This window comes from Rhodofomes roseus (genome assembly GCF_022264815.1).
Source record: "Rhodofomes roseus strain CIRM-BRFM 1785 chromosome Unknown C8Q71scaffold_6, whole genome shotgun sequence".
NCBI lineage: Eukaryota > Fungi > Basidiomycota > Agaricomycetes > Polyporales > Fomitopsidaceae > Rhodofomes > Rhodofomes roseus.
The window spans coordinates 1171216-1187661 of NW_025952962.1; the positions used below are offsets into that span (position 1 = coordinate 1171216).

Consider the following 16446-nt stretch of genomic DNA (forward strand, 5'->3'; position numbering starts at 1 on the left):
GACGGGCCCACAGGGCTAAATATGATGGCATTGGTAACAACGCTAGGCTGCCCCAGTATATCGTACGCGGTAATATTAGCTTAGTGCATGTACATTGCAGAGTTATCGAGGAGAGGAGAGATCGCCTAAAGTACTATGTAGTAGTCCGTCCGTTGTGTATGTTACAGCCGAGCCTGGTCGTGATCCATAGCGATATCCACTACTCCTCAACGTAGCTCGGAGGTGCCTCCAATTGTTGCGCATGCAGTTCCTGCATGTATCTCCGCAGATTCTCGACCTCGGCTCGGAGGCCATGAATCTCGCTGCGGGCCGACGGAGACGTGGATCCACCTATGGTTGTTGGAGGCTCTTGACTGTACTGGGAACCAGATGTCCGCGTTCCGCTGCCAGACGCCGACGATGCAGGAGCCACCGGTGCCATATGCCGCAGATGCTCACGCAGCTTGGTGGACATGACTGGTATTGGCGGCGGCTGTTCCAACGTATCGGTTGTCTGCGACTGGTCCATTGCAGGAGGCGCGTAGGGCGTCGTGGCGTACGGGAACGGTTCGGGAGATACCACTGCAGAGTCGTCGATCGCGGTCTTTTCATACGCCACTTGCGCCGCCCGAGCCCTTCGTCTTCGCCAGAAGAAGACAGCGGCGATGATGAGAGCAACGCCGCCGACACCGCCAACGACGCCGCCGACTATCGCGCCTATGTTCGAACTCGACGATGGGCTGCCAGAGGTCCCTGCCCCCGATAAGCCGCCGGATGTCGAGATCGTCTGGTTGGCGATGTTGAGAGCCAGAGGAGCAAACATAGCCCCTTGTGCCGGGCTGCGAAACAGATAAGTCGAATGTTACTTTAACACCTCAACTGTCAATCATACCTTGCAGTACCACCTGTGACAGTGCCGCTGTCCACATCATACGTCGCCGGGAAGACGCCCGCCGTCTGGTTGTACGTGGCCCGCTTCCAGATCATCGAAATGAACTGGTCGCGTACGCTCGAGTTCGCCGTGGCCGCCGTGAAGGAAAGCCATGCTGCATATGTGTATCTCAGCAAGGTTGTCGAACACGCGAGGTCCGTACTAACCTGAGCTGCCCTGAACAGCAGCCGCACTGTCGAGGGGCAGACCATACGTTCTCGCTGTGTATAAATTCATCAGCTTCTGACCGTGCCCCTGACCAAACACATGCTTACATGTCCCATCCGAAATCAACGAGTTGTAGTAGTCATTCTGACGGTCATACACCTACACGCGTCGTGTGAGTATCTGGGAGGAAGGGGGGGGGGGGGGGGGGGGGGGGGGTGCAGAGACCACTCACAGATTGGCTGACGACGTTCGTTCCCAGGAGGAGATCGGCATACAGGTTGTACATCAGCGCCCAAGAGTTCGTGAGGCCGTAAGTGAACAGCAACCCCTGCGCGTCATTTTGTGACATGGCCAGCGACTCCCATGCGCTCGAGTCTGCCGATGCGATTTCCTGTGGGAAGCACGTCTGCGTGAGTCCACATCCAAAAAACTGGCGAAAGACAGGCCTCACAGAATAAGTACTAGCGGCGCTTGTGTTCTGAAGCACAGAGGATATCTGGGACATTGCCTCGATCGCGATGATCCCCTTGATCGCCAGGTTGGTCATGTTCGCGTTATTCTGTCCATCAGCGGATACCCTGCGCGATTCTCAATGATGAGATGTGAGTGACGGTGTCAAATCGAATCACGTACTGATTGACTGGTGTCTTCGAGTTGTCTACGAGATAATCAGCCCAGGACTTGAGCAGGTCGTACTGGATACGGGCACGGTTGTCAGAGTTGACTTGTTTTTGCTGCGCAGAAACTATGACGACCTACATATTGCACAAGGAGTGACCCGTCGCCAGAAGCTCTTGCATGTGCGAGAGCCATGATGATCATGTCAGCAGTATCTTCCAGAGCCTGTGAATTCGACGACGATTCCCCACTTGCAATCGGGTAGGAGGTTCCTTCGCACAATCATCAGCATCTGTCCCACTCCTCTATCGTGACACCTACCAAGGTCAGACGCTGCGTACGGGAGGGTGTAAATGTTGGACGTTTGGAACTCCAACAGCGGCGTCAGGAGTGATCGTCCGTACGACGCGTTCACGTAGAGGAACATTGGAAATGCAGCATACATGACCTCAACAGGGTTGACTCGCCTAAGGGAGATCTTATGATCAGATAGGGGCAATGTATGTATCGGGTCTGAAGGATTGACCTATCCGTGCCCATGTTCTTCATGAAGATCATCACGTCCGAAGTATTCCACTGCGATTTTGTGCCTTGGGATACGGTGATGTCGATCGCACCGAAGGTCTGACGGGCTGCTAGGGAGACCAAGTCGCTATACTCGGATGAGATGCTTGTCGCATTCTTCGTGATTTCGTCGTCCAGCTGGGTTGACCTCGACGCAGCATCACTGTAGTCAGACACAAACGCCTCCATCTGCCGGGCTCCACTGTCAGAAGCCTGACGCTGGACCAGACGGCAAGGCCACTTACAGCATCCACCGCGCTGGAGTACTGCGTGACGTAGTAAGGGCTGCGATTCTGCACGGTTCCAGATCCTGTTGTGTATTGGATCGATGGGTCCCGGACGAAGCCGACAGACCAAACCACGGGAGACTGCGTGGATTGTATATTCCCGAGGTCTACGGCGAGGCCGAATACAGGATAGTCACTAGGATACGATCATTCAGTGCTGACCACGCCAGATGTAAGTAAAGACCACGAACTTCGATATGGCACGGAAGTTTGTGTCTTGCGAGTTCTTCAGGGTGCCCTTGGTCGAAAACTGACCACGGACGACGGCGTCCTGGCCGGTCTGATACGTCGCGCTTGTGCCCTGTGTGGACATGAGAAGGCGGTCAGCGCGCATAACCGCAAGTTGAGTAGCGCCGATGACGCACCTGAGCTATGGCATAGTAAAGCGTACCGTCTACAGCCTGATCGCTGACTTCGGTGAACTGGGTCGACTCCTCAAGCACCACTTCATGGTATATGAGCTGATTGGTCGTCGTCGTATTCCACTGCACAAGGGCACTCAAGTTGCCGGAAAGCCATTCTGAACCGCAAGGGTCAGACCGGACATGCGCGTGCCGAGTGAGATTGCGCGACGCACCTGCACTGACATCGGAGTAGACTTGTACATCGTGGGATTTTCCGTCCGTGGACTCCGCCTCAAATGACAAGTAAGAGAAAGGCATGGATTGGCGGACCCAGTCCGAAGGCTGCGAGCGCCAGTTCAGCAGAGGGCAATGAGGTGTAAAGACGTTGCACACCTCGATAGGGGTAAGAAAGGTGATATTGAGAGTCATTGGACCCGCCTTAACCGTCCAGATGGTCCGCGTAGGCGTGACTTGTGAGCTAGTGCGGGTTGTGGCATTCATTCCCGGTGCCGCTCCCAGCCATCTGTAGGTAATGCTGTCCACCCTGACCAGCCCGGCCCAGCCATTATTGTGACTCTACACATATGTTACAACGAGTACACAGAGGAAAGTATCAGGGACGCACATTGGCCTGTGACCAGAAATGGGGCCATTCATTAGTGACGGCTGTACCGTTGGTCGTACTGAGCCAGGTGCTAAAGTAAGGAGACCGGACAGCTAGGGGAATTGCAGCAGGAGTGAAGGATTGAGAGAAAACAAGCTGCAACCAGGCGAAGAAGAACCAGCAGATACCGTGAAGTGATCGCAGTCCTCGTAACATCGCGCAGACGATGGGGAGGAGGAGGGAAACATTCGTCGGATGTGCTCGCCGGCGATGGCTATGACGCTCAGATTGACTTGCCACGCGCCCTCAGCTGTTGAAAATGGAATTATTGCAACGGAAGGGTCGCCGGAGGCCATCAGTGCAAAGCTGTACCGCCTAATGTTCAGTAGACAGATCCTTGATGGGCCGAGTTGACAGTTAGGCGCTCGAAGTAGTCGCCCAAACCTCCTCTCGCCGTCATAAGGGCTGCTCAGTGCTCATATTGAGCAGCCCTGAACATTCTGCAGGCGAGGCCGTCATCAACGGCGCCGGCAGCCATTGAGCGAGGTATCCAACGTACCGTGTACCGCGTATAATGAGCCAACATGGTTACACACAATACACCTTGACTGGCCCGGGAACGACACCTCACTGGACTCCAGGGCAACACAGGATTGGATCCGTGGCGTTGATGAGATCTTCAATGAGTGGTCATGCACCTTGCCATCGACACTCTGTACTCCGGATCCATTCAACCCTGTACGTACGATTAAGGTACTGGGCACGGCCTCCGGGAATCGATGAGGGAGTGAGTGGTTCATCCAATGAGACGCCATGAGACAGAAATTTTGACCATGTTCAGCCACATACATTGTAACATGATATCCCGGTCGATATCGATGCCTCCGCAGACTCTGAATCCGAAGAGTCCGTCTCGCCGGCGGCAACTCTCGATCTGCTTCCGCCTCCAGCGCTCCCAAGTCGACGTTGTATTTTGCTGCTGTACGCTTACTGTTGCATGTCTGAGTCGTAACTCACGCGGGATCGCAACCTATCTCATGACACAACGCCTCTCACATAACGCCATGATACTGAACATACTGTGACATTGTGTTTCTGCAAGTCAAGCTCGTACGTACAACACAATTGCCAGCGCTGGTGCCAAATGAGGTCGATATACATGCTCTGCGCAGTATGCTCATCATCCCCCGCCTCTCGCTACGGTCCGAAAAATATGTTCTCTACTATCCAATGAACGGGTCCCCTCCGATTCCACTTATACTTGCCACGGTGTGTCCATAGCACCCTGCGCTCTGGCTAGCTGTTCCATTTCCACCGCTCGCGAGTTGCCACCAACGACGCGGTGGCTGGAGCCACCTATGCCTGCACCGCACTCGGGACATCTCGAATGTTGATTTGCTCCGCCACACTGGGTTGGGAACGCGCATGTGAGTATCCCTCTCTGACAATCCTAGAACAGACTACTCACATCCGCTATCACGTAGATATGTCCATTGGGACACTTGTAGTAATGTCCGGCATGAGCTGTCATTGCACCGGCAATGATGAGTACGTGAGCTCTTAAATACATCCTGAGGCTTACCAAATCCGAAGCTCTTGACGACCGCAGTCAACTCCTCAAGTGAGACAGGTTGGTAGAAGGTATCCATACGCAAAGACCGGGCGATGGCATCCCATTCCTCGATGATGACCCTTGCAGCGTGCGTGAAGTTTGTGGTCAGCCATTCCTCTTCCGAGGTCCCAGCTCGCGCGCGACGGTGTTGCTCGACGACTGCCTTGACAATGTCAGCCGCTGCTTTCTCTTTCACGTGTGCTCGTTCTGTCAGCTTCTCACGCAACTCGCCCATCTTGCCATTCTGCTTCGTCGTCTCCAGATTGAAGCGGAACTGTTCCAACTCCACGCGCAGGCCCAAGAGAGCACTCTTCGTCACCTGGCGATGGCTCTCAGACTGAGACGCAATGGCTGAAGCGATCTCGACATCTGCAGCGCATGACCGAAGAACGAAAGCCGTGTACGTCGCCCAAGCACGCCGATTTTCCGCTGGGTACGAGTCTCGCCTCTGAAGCGCTTCCGACCATGCCATCGTGACCTCCACGAGAAGGAGGCGCAGCGTGATTGTCGTCCAAATTGCCTCAACGACGAAACGCTTGTCAGCGCGCGGCTGCGGCTGACCGACGCCCATACGCGCCGCACGCATAGCATACTCCTGCGGGTTCCTAGGCGCGTGCTCGGGGTCCTGAGCAGCGGCGTCCATCTCTTTCTGGTAAAGGTACGAGAACGAGGACTCCCAGGCACGGAGATGGGCGGAGCGAGTGTTCGCGACCTTAAGGCATCCATCATAAGCACCGAGCAGTTTCAGAGTGGCCTTCTTCCACTGCTGGGCTTCGCCCGCCTGAATCGCATGTAGATCTGTGTTGGCGGGGTCGAGCGCAGTGCGAGGTACTGGTGAGTACCGAGTCGACTTGAGCAGCGCTGCTTGCTTCTTCTGGCAGCCTTTCGTAGAGACAGAGCACCTCCCGATAGGTCCTCTTGCAGCCGCGTCTCGCAAACGGGTGACAACGTCCTCCTTTGACACGGTGTCGATGTTGTTCTGTATGTGCCCGAGCGATTGAGACATGTGGGATGCAACGTTATTCTCGAGGATGTCAAGATCAGCGCGCTTGAATACTCGGCCGTACCGAGGTGCAGTGATAGCTGCACGGCATGTAGGGCAGGTTGGAGGCTTGAGGAAACCACTGGGCGGCGCCTGTAGTCCTAGCCACTTCCCAGTGACTTCATCGCGCCTATAATACTCATGCAGAGCACAAATCCCGTCCAGAGTTTCAACCGTGAAGACGTGCCCGCAGCCGGGAAGCGTGATGAGAAGCTCGTCCAGCGTTTCGTTCGCAGGGTTTACCGTGTCCAGTGTGAGTCCCATGATGAGATCGACAACAGTTGCTGACTTTGCTTCGTCGTCTAGGCATGACGGACACACTTGAAGTTGGCAGTCTTCACCGCATACTGTGGGTGATATATAAGTGTCAATTCAGGCAGCCTCATGAGAAGCATATTACCTGACGGGCAGCGATGACCACAGCCGAGGACTGTCTCGCAGCGCTGGTCACATGGAAGTCGAGCGCAGACCTGCCAACAATATTCAGCTGATAACTGACAGGCTATACAATAGCGACACTCACCGAACCACAAGGCACCTGGCAGGAATAATGTGCGCAACGCCTGGGTGAGTATCGGTCAGTGACAAGGAATGCATTCATACTAATGAATGCAACATACCACATACAAGGCTCCTGACATGGAGCACACGGCGTCGAACAGTAAGAGCGACAACGAGCATGCAGGCACACTTGTCGACAGGGCTCCTTGCAATGTGTAGTACACTTGTGGTCCTGTGAGCAGGCCTTTCCACACAAATGTCCGCAGTACAGGCTCTTCTCGCACGGGTGGTCGACATGGTTCGTGCGTTGTATGCTTAGTTGAGTATCGTCAGTCACCGCATTCAGGTCTTGACACTGAGAACATTGAGCTTTGCAATTTCGTCCACAGCAGCCCATGACACCGCCGCAGACGGCCCTGCATGCTATGCCAGCGGGATCTTGGGAGCAAGCCATAGTGGTCTCGTGTTCGCAGCGAGGGAGGCGTTTCGTGACCTTGACGTTGCAGGTAACTTCGGCCAAGTTGTCCAATTGATAGCTGGTACCATTCGTTCAGATTCAGCCGAACGGCGTGGTTGCATCACTCACCAGTGAACGTAGGCTGCTCTATGACCGCAAGGTAACTCGACGTTCTCAACGCGGGTCGTGCACCTGCCGCAAGGCATGGCGCATTGCTTCGTACAAGGGTGACCGCGGACGCACAACCTAGTGCACCGCTGTTCGCAGCTCACTGCGCGATGATTGGGGTCGTCGGAGTGACACTGAACAATGTGTAGCATTAGCGTACGAGCACTTCAACAAACTACGAGTATACCTTGTACGGGCAAATGTGGCCACATTCAAGGCGGGCGTCGCATTGAAGGAGGCAACCCCCTACAACTCTTCAGTGGAAACGTATTGAAACCTACACGGCTGTGCGCACCGTCTGGAGAGATCCGCGGAAGCTGTCCGGACTTCGAGATATGCTCCAGGCGCTCTGGGTGGCGATGGCAGCGGACAGGGAAAGCTTCACCAACGCACTGTCGCTTCTCAAGCTCGGAGATGACGTCGTCCCACATTTCACTCCTCGACTTGAGGTCCGCAGCATTGCCGAGGATATACAGACCTTCACGGGCGCGAGAGAGTGCAACTGCATCGAGTAGAAGTCAGCCACCCGGTAATGTATATGTCATCGCTCTATGACTCACCATTGGTGCGATTCTTGGACTTCAAGGGCAACGTACTACATAAGCGAGCGCATGTAATTCACGGATCCGAACTTACCTTGAGGAAGCCGATGTTCGCTCGATGAGCTGAAGAATGACCATATACCGCCCCGTCCTCCTCTGCGCCCCCAGAGTTCCTTACTAGTGAGAGGATGATAATCTGTGATACTATGGTCAGCATTTTGCTCCCGAAACTTGACACTTGATTACCTTCGCCTCTTCTCCCTGGAAATTGTCGACAGTACGGAGACGAACCTGGACGGCATGAGGTGCATATGCTTGATATACACGGGAGGAACTTACTCTTCGAGTAACCTTCACACGTTCGACCGCAGTCCCTGTCTCCTCGCCCGGCTCTTCACCCTCACGATCGTCTAATTCTCGTTGATCCCGTTCATCGATCACGACCACAACCTCGCTAGCCAAGGCGTCTCGGACGCGAGCGAGTTGTCCAAGATATGCACAAAGCACGACAATGTCACCATCGGCAGAGTATGGACCTTGCCTGATAAAAGGATTGGCCGTCAGCCCACTTGCCAATTCCAGTTGAAACGAGCTGCTTACCTGAGCAAGTACAAGACTAGATCCTTGATGATAGACACCTGGTGAAATCATGAATCTCGTGTGTAAATGCGGAATACAATTAGTATCTACCTCATAGGCGTTATACTTGCTGACTGAATCATCTTCCGACCCATTCTCGGCATGCGCATGGTTCAGGAAGAAGACATCACTCCCCATTCCTTGTACATGAGGGTGTTTCTTGACGAGGTTGTGGTCCTCGAGCTTCGGATACAGTGTAGTGCTAGAGTGATACCACATTAGTATGTGGGAGTGCCAGACGTAATGACGCGCAATCATACTTACCGTACAAGGTGTGCGATCTCCGGTCGCATTCTGCGCTGAACATCGATTTGTGACATAGGCAGACCCGCGTTTGACAGGCGTTCCATGAGAGACATGTCGAATTTGTACAGCATATTTCCACGTCGGTGATCGACAGACAATGCTGCGACATGATGAGACACCATTGTAACGTTAAGCGGCCATAATGTCGACTCACAGAAATTGTTCAACGTCGGACGCAGTTGGAGTGGGTCGCCGATTAGGATGAGGTGTTGTACAGTTTGCACAAGGCTTCCTAGTACATGCGCTTCGAGGACTTGCCCTGCTTCCTCGACCAACATGACTCGTGGTCCTATACCCTGCAGACGGTGACAGTCAACGCTCGAATCGAAAATGTGAATAATACTGATTGCAAAGCAAACCTTCAAGAGAGACGTTAGCTTCGCAGCACCTAAACATAGATGTCGGCAATTGTTGAGTCGTCATCAATCACGTCCGGCTTTATTCCACGTACCGTTGGTCGTACATCCGATGATGTCGACGTTTCGCAGAAGCTGTCTGCGGGTCTACGAATACAGAATTCAGTTCGTATCCTACAATGAACACCCATGGCAGAATCAAAGTCTTACTTCGTCTTTTCCTTCGTTATACTTGGTGGAAGCATCGCGATGACGTTGCCGGAGACGCTCGAACTCCATGACCCTTGTGCTTTGAAGCGTCATACGCACCTCCTTCTCGATAAATGCATGGAATCGCTGGCGTTCGGATCTGGAGTAAGCCCAGACGTCTTCATAGTCTTCCTCCAGCAATGTATGCAGAGGTCGATCGTGATGCGGTACTGAGGGTATGCCAGGATGTCCGCATGCTAGGAAGAAGTCTTCTAGATTTCGGAAATCCGTCGGTCGTATGCTAGTAGCATCATCGAGACTCGCGGGTTGGGCAGCGCGAGGTTGTGCGACATCCGGGGGTTGGCTTGTATTGTCCCTGGCCGTCGACTCCGATTCCAAAACATCCGGCCCCGAGTCTTCGACGACGACGTGCATCCACGCCTCCTCCGGTGGCGCAGCCTCTACGTCGTCATCGGAATCTGGATGACTTTCGTCGCGAGGCGCTGCTACCTCCGAAGTGAGTTCGAACGTGTCCTCTTCAAGGTTGGAATCCGGGGCGGACGCCAGGTAGTCATACCGATTGCTGCTGACCGGCACAGTACTTCTCTCTACGCCGTATACCTCTGCCTGTGTGCGGAGCAAAGAGATGTGAGCACGCTCCAGGAAGTCTATGTCGCGGCCAGCTAGCCAGTGCGCATAGAGGGAGGTATCGACGTCTTCATCGTGGCCGCCTCGCCCAGTAACTCGCCAGCCACCCTGACCGTCTCCGGAGTTCTCCAACTCGTACAGTAAGGTAATCCATCGTGGCGCATTTGTGAAAAACTCGAAGTGTGCTGGGGAGGTAAGCGCCATGTGAGCTAGTATCTCTGCAGAATCAACTTTGCTCTTCTGGAACTCCGACATCAACTTCCTGATGTCGTCCTCGACGTCGCGCAGCTCCTTGTAGTGACCAGAGAATGCACGGTCAAGGCGAGACTTTCCGGCAACTTTCTCCATATTCTCGAGAGAGAACTCTGCGATCCTCTCGTCGCCCGACCGAGAGCCGAGCCTCACGATCTTCCTCGTGATTCCAGCATCGAGGACAGATCCTAGTAAGTGATCCAGCGCATGGTTTGTGAAGGCGATCATAAGAATGGGACCGATTCTGTTCGCAATGAGGGCTCGCAACAGTTGCAGGCCGGTGTAACTCTATATGGCGGATGTCAGCTGCTGCAAACGGTTATGGCGCTATTGATGCCCCGCACCTTCCCAGTTCCTGGGGGTCTAGATATACGGTATACATATCAGTCACTTCTCTGGAGTATGTTATGCAAGCACATACCCTTGGATCATCGCCAACTCAGTCGTTAAGGCCATCACTACAGCATCTGCTTGACTAGGATCCAGGATGCTCCGTTCTCTCATGAGCTGGCGTGCTGCGACTATAGAGTCCTGATCCGTGACTGTAAGCTTTAGGTCGTCTACACCCGCATCTGGCAAAAAGAGAGAGGACAGCTGGAACGAGAAGCCGGGTAGACGAGCATATGCAGGGGGTGCAATGACCGTTCTGTTGAGGAAACCGGGTGGACGGTGCACAATATAGTTGCTGAACGGCACGAGCTCCGGCTCGACACGCAGGGCCTCCAAGAATGGGCGGACAGACTCGTATAAGACTGTCGCCTCAACGAGAAGCTTCACACTGCCCTCGTCTTGATCTGAGTGCTTCAAGTCCTCGATCGCGCGGAGCTCCAGTTCAGCGTCAAAGAAGGCAACTCGAATGGAAACACGATCCTGCGACGCCGACTGGATGAGTTCGCGCGTCGGGCTGGAGATTGTACCAAGATGGACGGCGATCTCGCCGTTCCGATGCTTCCAAATCAAGGCGACAAGACCGCCTTGGAGGAGTCGTTTGCTTGCCATGTTCTCCCAGAAGGCCACGCGCGCACTGGTCTGAGCGTTACGTGCGCGACCCGGAGGACTGTCCAAGCCGAGCCCGATGGAGAGGCCACGATGGTCCGGTGTGATTGATGCGAAGGAGACGTTGGTATAGATGTTGAATAGCACGGCTTCTTGGCCAGCGATGTGGCCGCGGTATTTGCCACCGCGCCGTCTGATGAGGTCCGCGAGACGTGTATCGTGCGCGTTGGAGGCGAGGTCGTCGAGTACGAGCTGTATTGACATGCGAAGCGGAGCCCTACGTAATCATTGTTCAGCGACAAGTTCAGAGCACATCAGCAAGACATACATGAGCTCCTCACGCAGCAGCCTGAATTGGATGTCTAGTAGCCGCCCCATGCTATCGGATGGTAACGGATGTGGTGCACCATAGAGGTTGGCAGGCATGAAGGGCGGAATTCTGCAAGTGAGTTCGTCGTGCGTTGGTGCGATGCGGATGTCAGAGACGTCAGCAAAGTCGTTGTCATGACGCCGACCCTCTGGACGAAAATTCCCAGGTCCCTCGTATGCATTCTCGAGGGCCGCCAGGACGCCTTCGCTCACAGTTCCGGGTGATCCGGCGGCCAGAGACAGCTGTTGCATTCGCTGTTGGATGCGCTCTACTTCGCCCGTCTTGCGCTCGACAATTGCCACGAGCCGATCGACTTGGCCGCTCAAGTGCTGCACGATATGATCTCGGGCTTGAGAGGACGCTGTGGTGAGTGGGTCATCGAACGTAGGGGGTGCAGATGAAACACCAGCGGCCCAAGAACTGGTCCACTGACGCAGGCTCAGTACGAGTTGACGAAGTGCAGGGTGTTCGACCAAAACGTTCTTGAAACGAGTAACCAACCTGCCACAGTTCATTCAATTATAATCATAGTGCGAGAGAGCCTGCAACTGACTCGAACAGGACTTTCGCCAAGGACGCGATTACCTGGCTCGCAAGAGGATCTTTACCACTCGTGGGGAGGGCGTGAGGGTCCTTGAAGGATCTTCTCTCAGCGATGGCTTCCTCCATGCAAGACTGGAGGACCTGTACGAAAAGCGAGCAGTGTTCCAAGATGAGTGCGTACAGCGCACTAATAGCATACGGCTTTCAGCCCACGTGTGCATGAGCAGATCTGCATGAATACGTACTTGGCTGCATGACTGGCGATGCTTGTTGCCACAGATTCAGATGAGAAGTACTAACAATCGCCGTTAAACAGTGTCTGGGGCCGATATGAGTTTTCTTACCCGTAGCAAGGGGACGTAACCTCGCTGAAAGGAAAGGGTAGTTCTCTGGCTGCCTGCCCGGATTGAGACATCGTCCCATGAAAGGATGTCGTTGAGGCGCCGGAGACCATTTCCCTATAATGAGGCTCATACCCTGATGTCATAGGACAAGGGATGGACAGGATCACTTACTGTACTCAGCGTTGCTAGGAGCAACTGATCCGCACACTTATCAACACGTTGCAACATCATAGTCGGTCAACGGCATACCTGTCCATCTTCCGGTGACTGGGGTAGCATTCGTTAGCATCGTCGTAAGAAGGAGACAGGCCACTCACCCATTTTGCATTGTTCGCAGATGCATTGCCTATGAGATTCAAGAAGCTGTAAATGTCCAAGACATGGCGAAAACGGTAGTCGTCGAATAGATATCTTTTGAGGTAGTTATGCAATTCAGATGGTGTTAACTGCTTAGAAGGATCTGTAGCGAAGAAACCATCAGTACTGCGCTCCGTCAGCCTAGCTAGGCCTCCTTCGGTCAACAATGGCGCCAGAGTCTCGATCGCAGACGGCACCGCGCCTTGCGCAGATCCTCCCGTTAGAGGATGAACATGCTGTGGAGATGGAATGTGCTTATAGCGGCATTGAAAGCCGTGCCTACACTCGCCGTCTGCCCAGAAAGCGCGACAGACGCCAGGCGGAGCACTTGCGCTTCCTGAATTCTGCTGCGCCCCTCCTAAAGAGGACGAACGGTCAGGGCCTGCGGCAATTGGCATCAGTCCTTACTTGAGAGGGTACTCTGTGGCTAGAACACACCTCGGGAAGCGCTAGCTCTGTCGTGTGCATATCTGCAGGCCAGGCCTCTTCTGCAACCACCTGGACTGCTGAAAAAACGACAAGGTTCTCGTGCATATCCAGCCATGGATACGTGGGGACGGTGGGAGAACAGGTGCGGTTCGCGCTAAGGCTAGCGCATCCTACCTACACTTATTGGCTTACCAGCGCTACGACAGCTCCCCGGAAGCCATACACAATACGGCAAATGTCTGAATAAGGAGACTGTGAATAAATCGATGAGGAGCCTCATGGTAACTTATTGTAAGAAGGAAGCCACCTCACTTCACAGACGATTGTCAGCGTGCTGAACTGCCTCGTTTTCGATCCAGAGCACAGTGGCGTTCCGACAATATCTAAAATGAGTTTGAATCAAACCTTGAACCGCACAAAATAGATAGCATCCAATCATACCTGACGGCGTATCTCCACGCACGACGGAGATGATTGAGTTCACACAGAATCAAGGAATGAATGTGAAGCGTGCTGCGTGGGCCGATTGCAGCAACTGCCCATCGCTGATCTTGAAAATGACAATGAGAATGGCAGTAGACATGACAACTTTACTTGTCGACGTTACTGTCAAGCACACGTAGCGCGGCGGAGACGAGTTCGAGGTGGCTCGCGTATGTGTAACTGGAAGGCCCAGCGGAGATGAATGCGTGAAGCAGGAGGCAGTACGGCGACACGTGAGCGCGTAGGCGCCGCGGCTCTCACTCGTCCGAGCGGCGAGACTCAGAGCGCGCGCACTTGATTCTTGAGGTCTACCAGGGTCTACCTGAGGTCCACTGCAGGCCCTATCACTCTGCAGAGGCCTTCCACGACAGAGCACCCACCATGACCATGCTGCGAGCCCGCTATCTCGTCGCACGCAGGCCACTCTGCAGACGTTACGCTACTGTTCCCGGCCCTCACGCACTGGTCTTCCTCGAGCACCGTGCAGGGATGATTGACTCCGGCTCCCTGTCGGCTCTCACAGCGGCGCAGCAATTAGGTGGACAGGTCACTGGCCTCGTTGTCGGCGGGCCAGATGAGGTCAAGGGTGTTGTAGAGAAGGCAAAGAAGTAAGTCATAAAGCGTGATAGGGGACCGCGATCTAGTAGCAGCTGATTCGCGTGTCTGTTCTAGGCTGAAGGGTCTGAGCGCCCTTCTGCACAGCACATCCTCTCAGTACGCTGCACCCATCCCTGAGACTGTGTCGCCACTCCTCGAGAAGCTTCTCTCGTCTGGCGCGCCGTTCACACATGTTGTATCCTCGCACTCTTCCTCTGCGAAGTCCCTCCTTCCTCGCGTCGCGGCACGGCTCGACCTCCCTGCTGTCTCCGACATCACATCCGTGGAGCACGATAGCTCCGACAACTCAACAACATTCACTCGCCCCATTTACGCAGGCAACGCTATTGCCACTGTCCGTGCGCCGCCGTCAGTCCCCATCAAGTTCTTCACAGTGAGATCCACTGCCTTCTCGGCGGCTCCCGAGCAGGACTCGCAAGTGGAGGACACGTCCGTCGACCCCATTGAAGTTTCCAGCCCGCCCTCACAGCATGTCAGGACCGACTTGACGAAGTCGGACCGTCCCGAGCTCGGTGTTGCGAGCCGCGTCGTCTCTGGCGGACGCGCGCTGAAGAATGCCGAGACGTTCAACGCAACGCTCGAGCCGCTGGCAGACATTCTTGGTGCTGCGATTGGTGCATCCCGAGCTGCAGTCGACGCGGGCTACGCAGACAACTCGTTGCAAGTCGGTCAAACTGGCAAGGTCGTCGCGCCTGAGCTCTACATGGCCATCGGCATATCCGGCGCCATTCAGCACCTGGCGGGAATGAAAGATTCTAAGATGATTGTGGCGATAAACAAGGTATGTCGGTTAATGAATGCAACGGCGACAGTCACTAATGGGAGATTGCAGGACCCCGATGCTCCTATCTTCCAGGTAGCCGACGCAGGACTTGTAGCGGATTTGTACGAGGCGGTTCCGGAACTCGTCGAGAAGTTGAAAGCACAGTAGGACAATCATTGTATGGATACCAACAGACACCATGACGCTGCGCTCCGCTACCGATTGTCATACTAGTGTCGTGGCTGCCTGTCAGAGTCATAGCTGTGCTATCATACGTGACCAGGGAGTGAACAGGTGATGCTCAAACCAGTCAAGAGAATCTGAGAACCTTGCAAGCACAGTTCAATACTCGAATGGCGCCGACGGGTGCGCCGACTGTGAACGTTTGAACGTTCAAACGTTGTGACCGCTTATGACTGGTGAAATTCGAAAGACTACTGGTGTCACTCAGTGGTTGGCACGTTGACGCGTTGATGTTGCCGCAGGCTGCGCGCGAATACTCGGGCTGTGGCCGGTGTTTTCGGTACGTCCCAAACAGATCACAAGTGACAAAGAGAAAATTCCGGCCCTGCCAATATACATACGGGTCTGCCGGCTGTAGACCTTGCCATAGCGAGAGACTGTATCATTCAGTCGTTGATATCGCCCCGGGTTCAGTCAGGTTGTGGCGACTTGAAGCGCTGGTGTTTTCTGTAGGTGGCAAATAGATCACAACAAGGGGGAAATTCGCACGCCTGAATTCCGACTCAGCGGGATTCGTGACTTGCGCTGCAAAACCGAGGACGTCTCTGGAAAGTGCGGCCCTATGCTGATCAAAATATTTTTGATGCGCTTTGGAGGTCATCTAATTATAGTTTCTCTATGTCAGGAGAAGTGCACAGGTGTCGAGTTTCGCTACGAAACAGCGGGCAAAGATGCACTTGCCATATTGGGCAGGCACACAGTGCGGCCAGCGTCTATTCCCGTAGGGGCGTAGTTTCCAATTTACCGACCTTCTGGCAAAACCAATCTACTGCACAGTACGATATTCCGCAAGCATAGGGGCAAAAGAACTCTCCCTGGCGGGGAGTCGAACCCCGCTTTCGCGCGCGCATTGTACTACAATGACAGGCGCGTGTACTAACCGATATACTACCAGGGATTGATGATATTTGATTTCATTACTGGAACAATACCGTCTTGGCCTTCCAGTACATAACTTACACACTTAAGTACTTACTTGATAGCAAACACCTGTGCACTGCACGGTTCACGTTCACGGTTCACGATACAGAGTTCAGAAGTTAAGTAGGTGAGTAGTACATATGATATATAGCTTTTGAAGCGGAAGTTACTG

At 54.1% G+C, this 16446-nt stretch overlaps 3 protein-coding genes and 1 non-coding gene across 4 annotated transcripts; 1 reads left to right on the forward strand and 3 right to left on the reverse strand.

The window, feature by feature from the left end:
* Nucleotides 1-115: 115 nt before the first annotated feature.
* C8Q71DRAFT_508519 (uncharacterized protein) lies at nt 116-3831 on the reverse strand. Its single transcript, XM_047919032.1, has 16 exons — nt 3517-3831; nt 3285-3467; nt 3125-3233; nt 2913-3067; nt 2739-2848; nt 2506-2683; nt 2223-2449; nt 2018-2163; nt 1838-1968; nt 1712-1773; nt 1530-1656; nt 1311-1469; nt 1186-1237; nt 1078-1131; nt 872-1025; nt 116-818 (listed from the first exon to the last, which is right to left on the reverse strand). Exons 1-16 carry the CDS (start codon nt 3709-3711, stop codon nt 200-202), a joined length of 2661 nt encoding a protein of 886 aa, XP_047781120.1. The 5' UTR covers nt 3712-3831; the 3' UTR covers nt 116-199.
* An 834-nt stretch (nt 3832-4665) lies between these two features.
* On the reverse strand, nt 4666-13346 carry C8Q71DRAFT_894900 (P-loop containing nucleoside triphosphate hydrolase protein; the record flags this gene model as incomplete). Its single annotated transcript, XM_047928727.1, has 30 exons — nt 4666-4903; nt 4964-5019; nt 5078-6496; nt 6550-6619; nt 6673-6712; nt 6770-7186; nt 7237-7409; nt 7463-7521; nt 7571-7777; nt 7836-7854; nt 7912-8013; nt 8064-8108; nt 8157-8358; nt 8418-8455; nt 8508-8658; nt 8721-8862; nt 8917-9058; nt 9122-9150; nt 9214-9265; nt 9329-10495; nt 10552-10570; nt 10629-11480; nt 11532-12074; nt 12127-12303; nt 12362-12411; nt 12461-12574; nt 12632-12655; nt 12710-12727; nt 12778-13199; nt 13256-13346. Coding segments are annotated over 30 exons (6993 nt in total), but the record flags the coding sequence as incomplete, so codon positions are not given.
* A 618-nt stretch (nt 13347-13964) lies between these two features.
* On the forward strand, nt 13965-15557 carry C8Q71DRAFT_846947 (electron transfer flavoprotein alpha subunit). Its single transcript, XM_047926650.1, has 3 exons — nt 13965-14337; nt 14402-15128; nt 15180-15557. The coding sequence occupies exons 1-3, from the start codon at nt 14111-14113 to the stop codon at nt 15276-15278; spliced, it is 1053 nt and encodes a 350-aa protein (XP_047781122.1). The 5' UTR covers nt 13965-14110; the 3' UTR covers nt 15279-15557.
* A 607-nt stretch (nt 15558-16164) lies between these two features.
* C8Q71DRAFT_t45 lies at nt 16165-16251 on the reverse strand. Its single transcript has one exon. It is a non-coding gene; the product is annotated as a tRNA-Asp (tRNA).
* Between the last annotated feature and the right edge of the window lie 195 nt (nt 16252-16446).

Excerpts from the sequence above, each read along its gene's own strand:
- C8Q71DRAFT_508519 (XM_047919032.1), bottom strand. The coding sequence starts at position 3,711 with ATGTTACGAGGACTGCGATCACTTCACGGTATCTGCTGGTTCTTCTTC. Across the intron at positions 3,468-3,516 it reads ATTTCTGGTCACAGGCCAAT|AGTCACAATAATGGCTGGGC; the intron begins GTGCGTCCCTGA and ends ACATATGTGTAG. Across the intron at positions 2,684-2,738 it reads AACTTCCGTGCCATATCGAA|TGACTATCCTGTATTCGGCC; the intron begins GTTCGTGGTCTT and ends ATCGTATCCTAG.
- C8Q71DRAFT_846947 (XM_047926650.1), top strand. The coding sequence starts at position 14,111 with ATGACCATGCTGCGAGCCCGCTATCTCGTCGCACGCAGGCCACTCTGC. Across the intron at positions 14,338-14,401 it reads GTTGTAGAGAAGGCAAAGAA|GCTGAAGGGTCTGAGCGCCC; the intron begins GTAAGTCATAAA and ends TGTCTGTTCTAG. Across the intron at positions 15,129-15,179 it reads TGATTGTGGCGATAAACAAG|GACCCCGATGCTCCTATCTT; the intron begins GTATGTCGGTTA and ends GGGAGATTGCAG.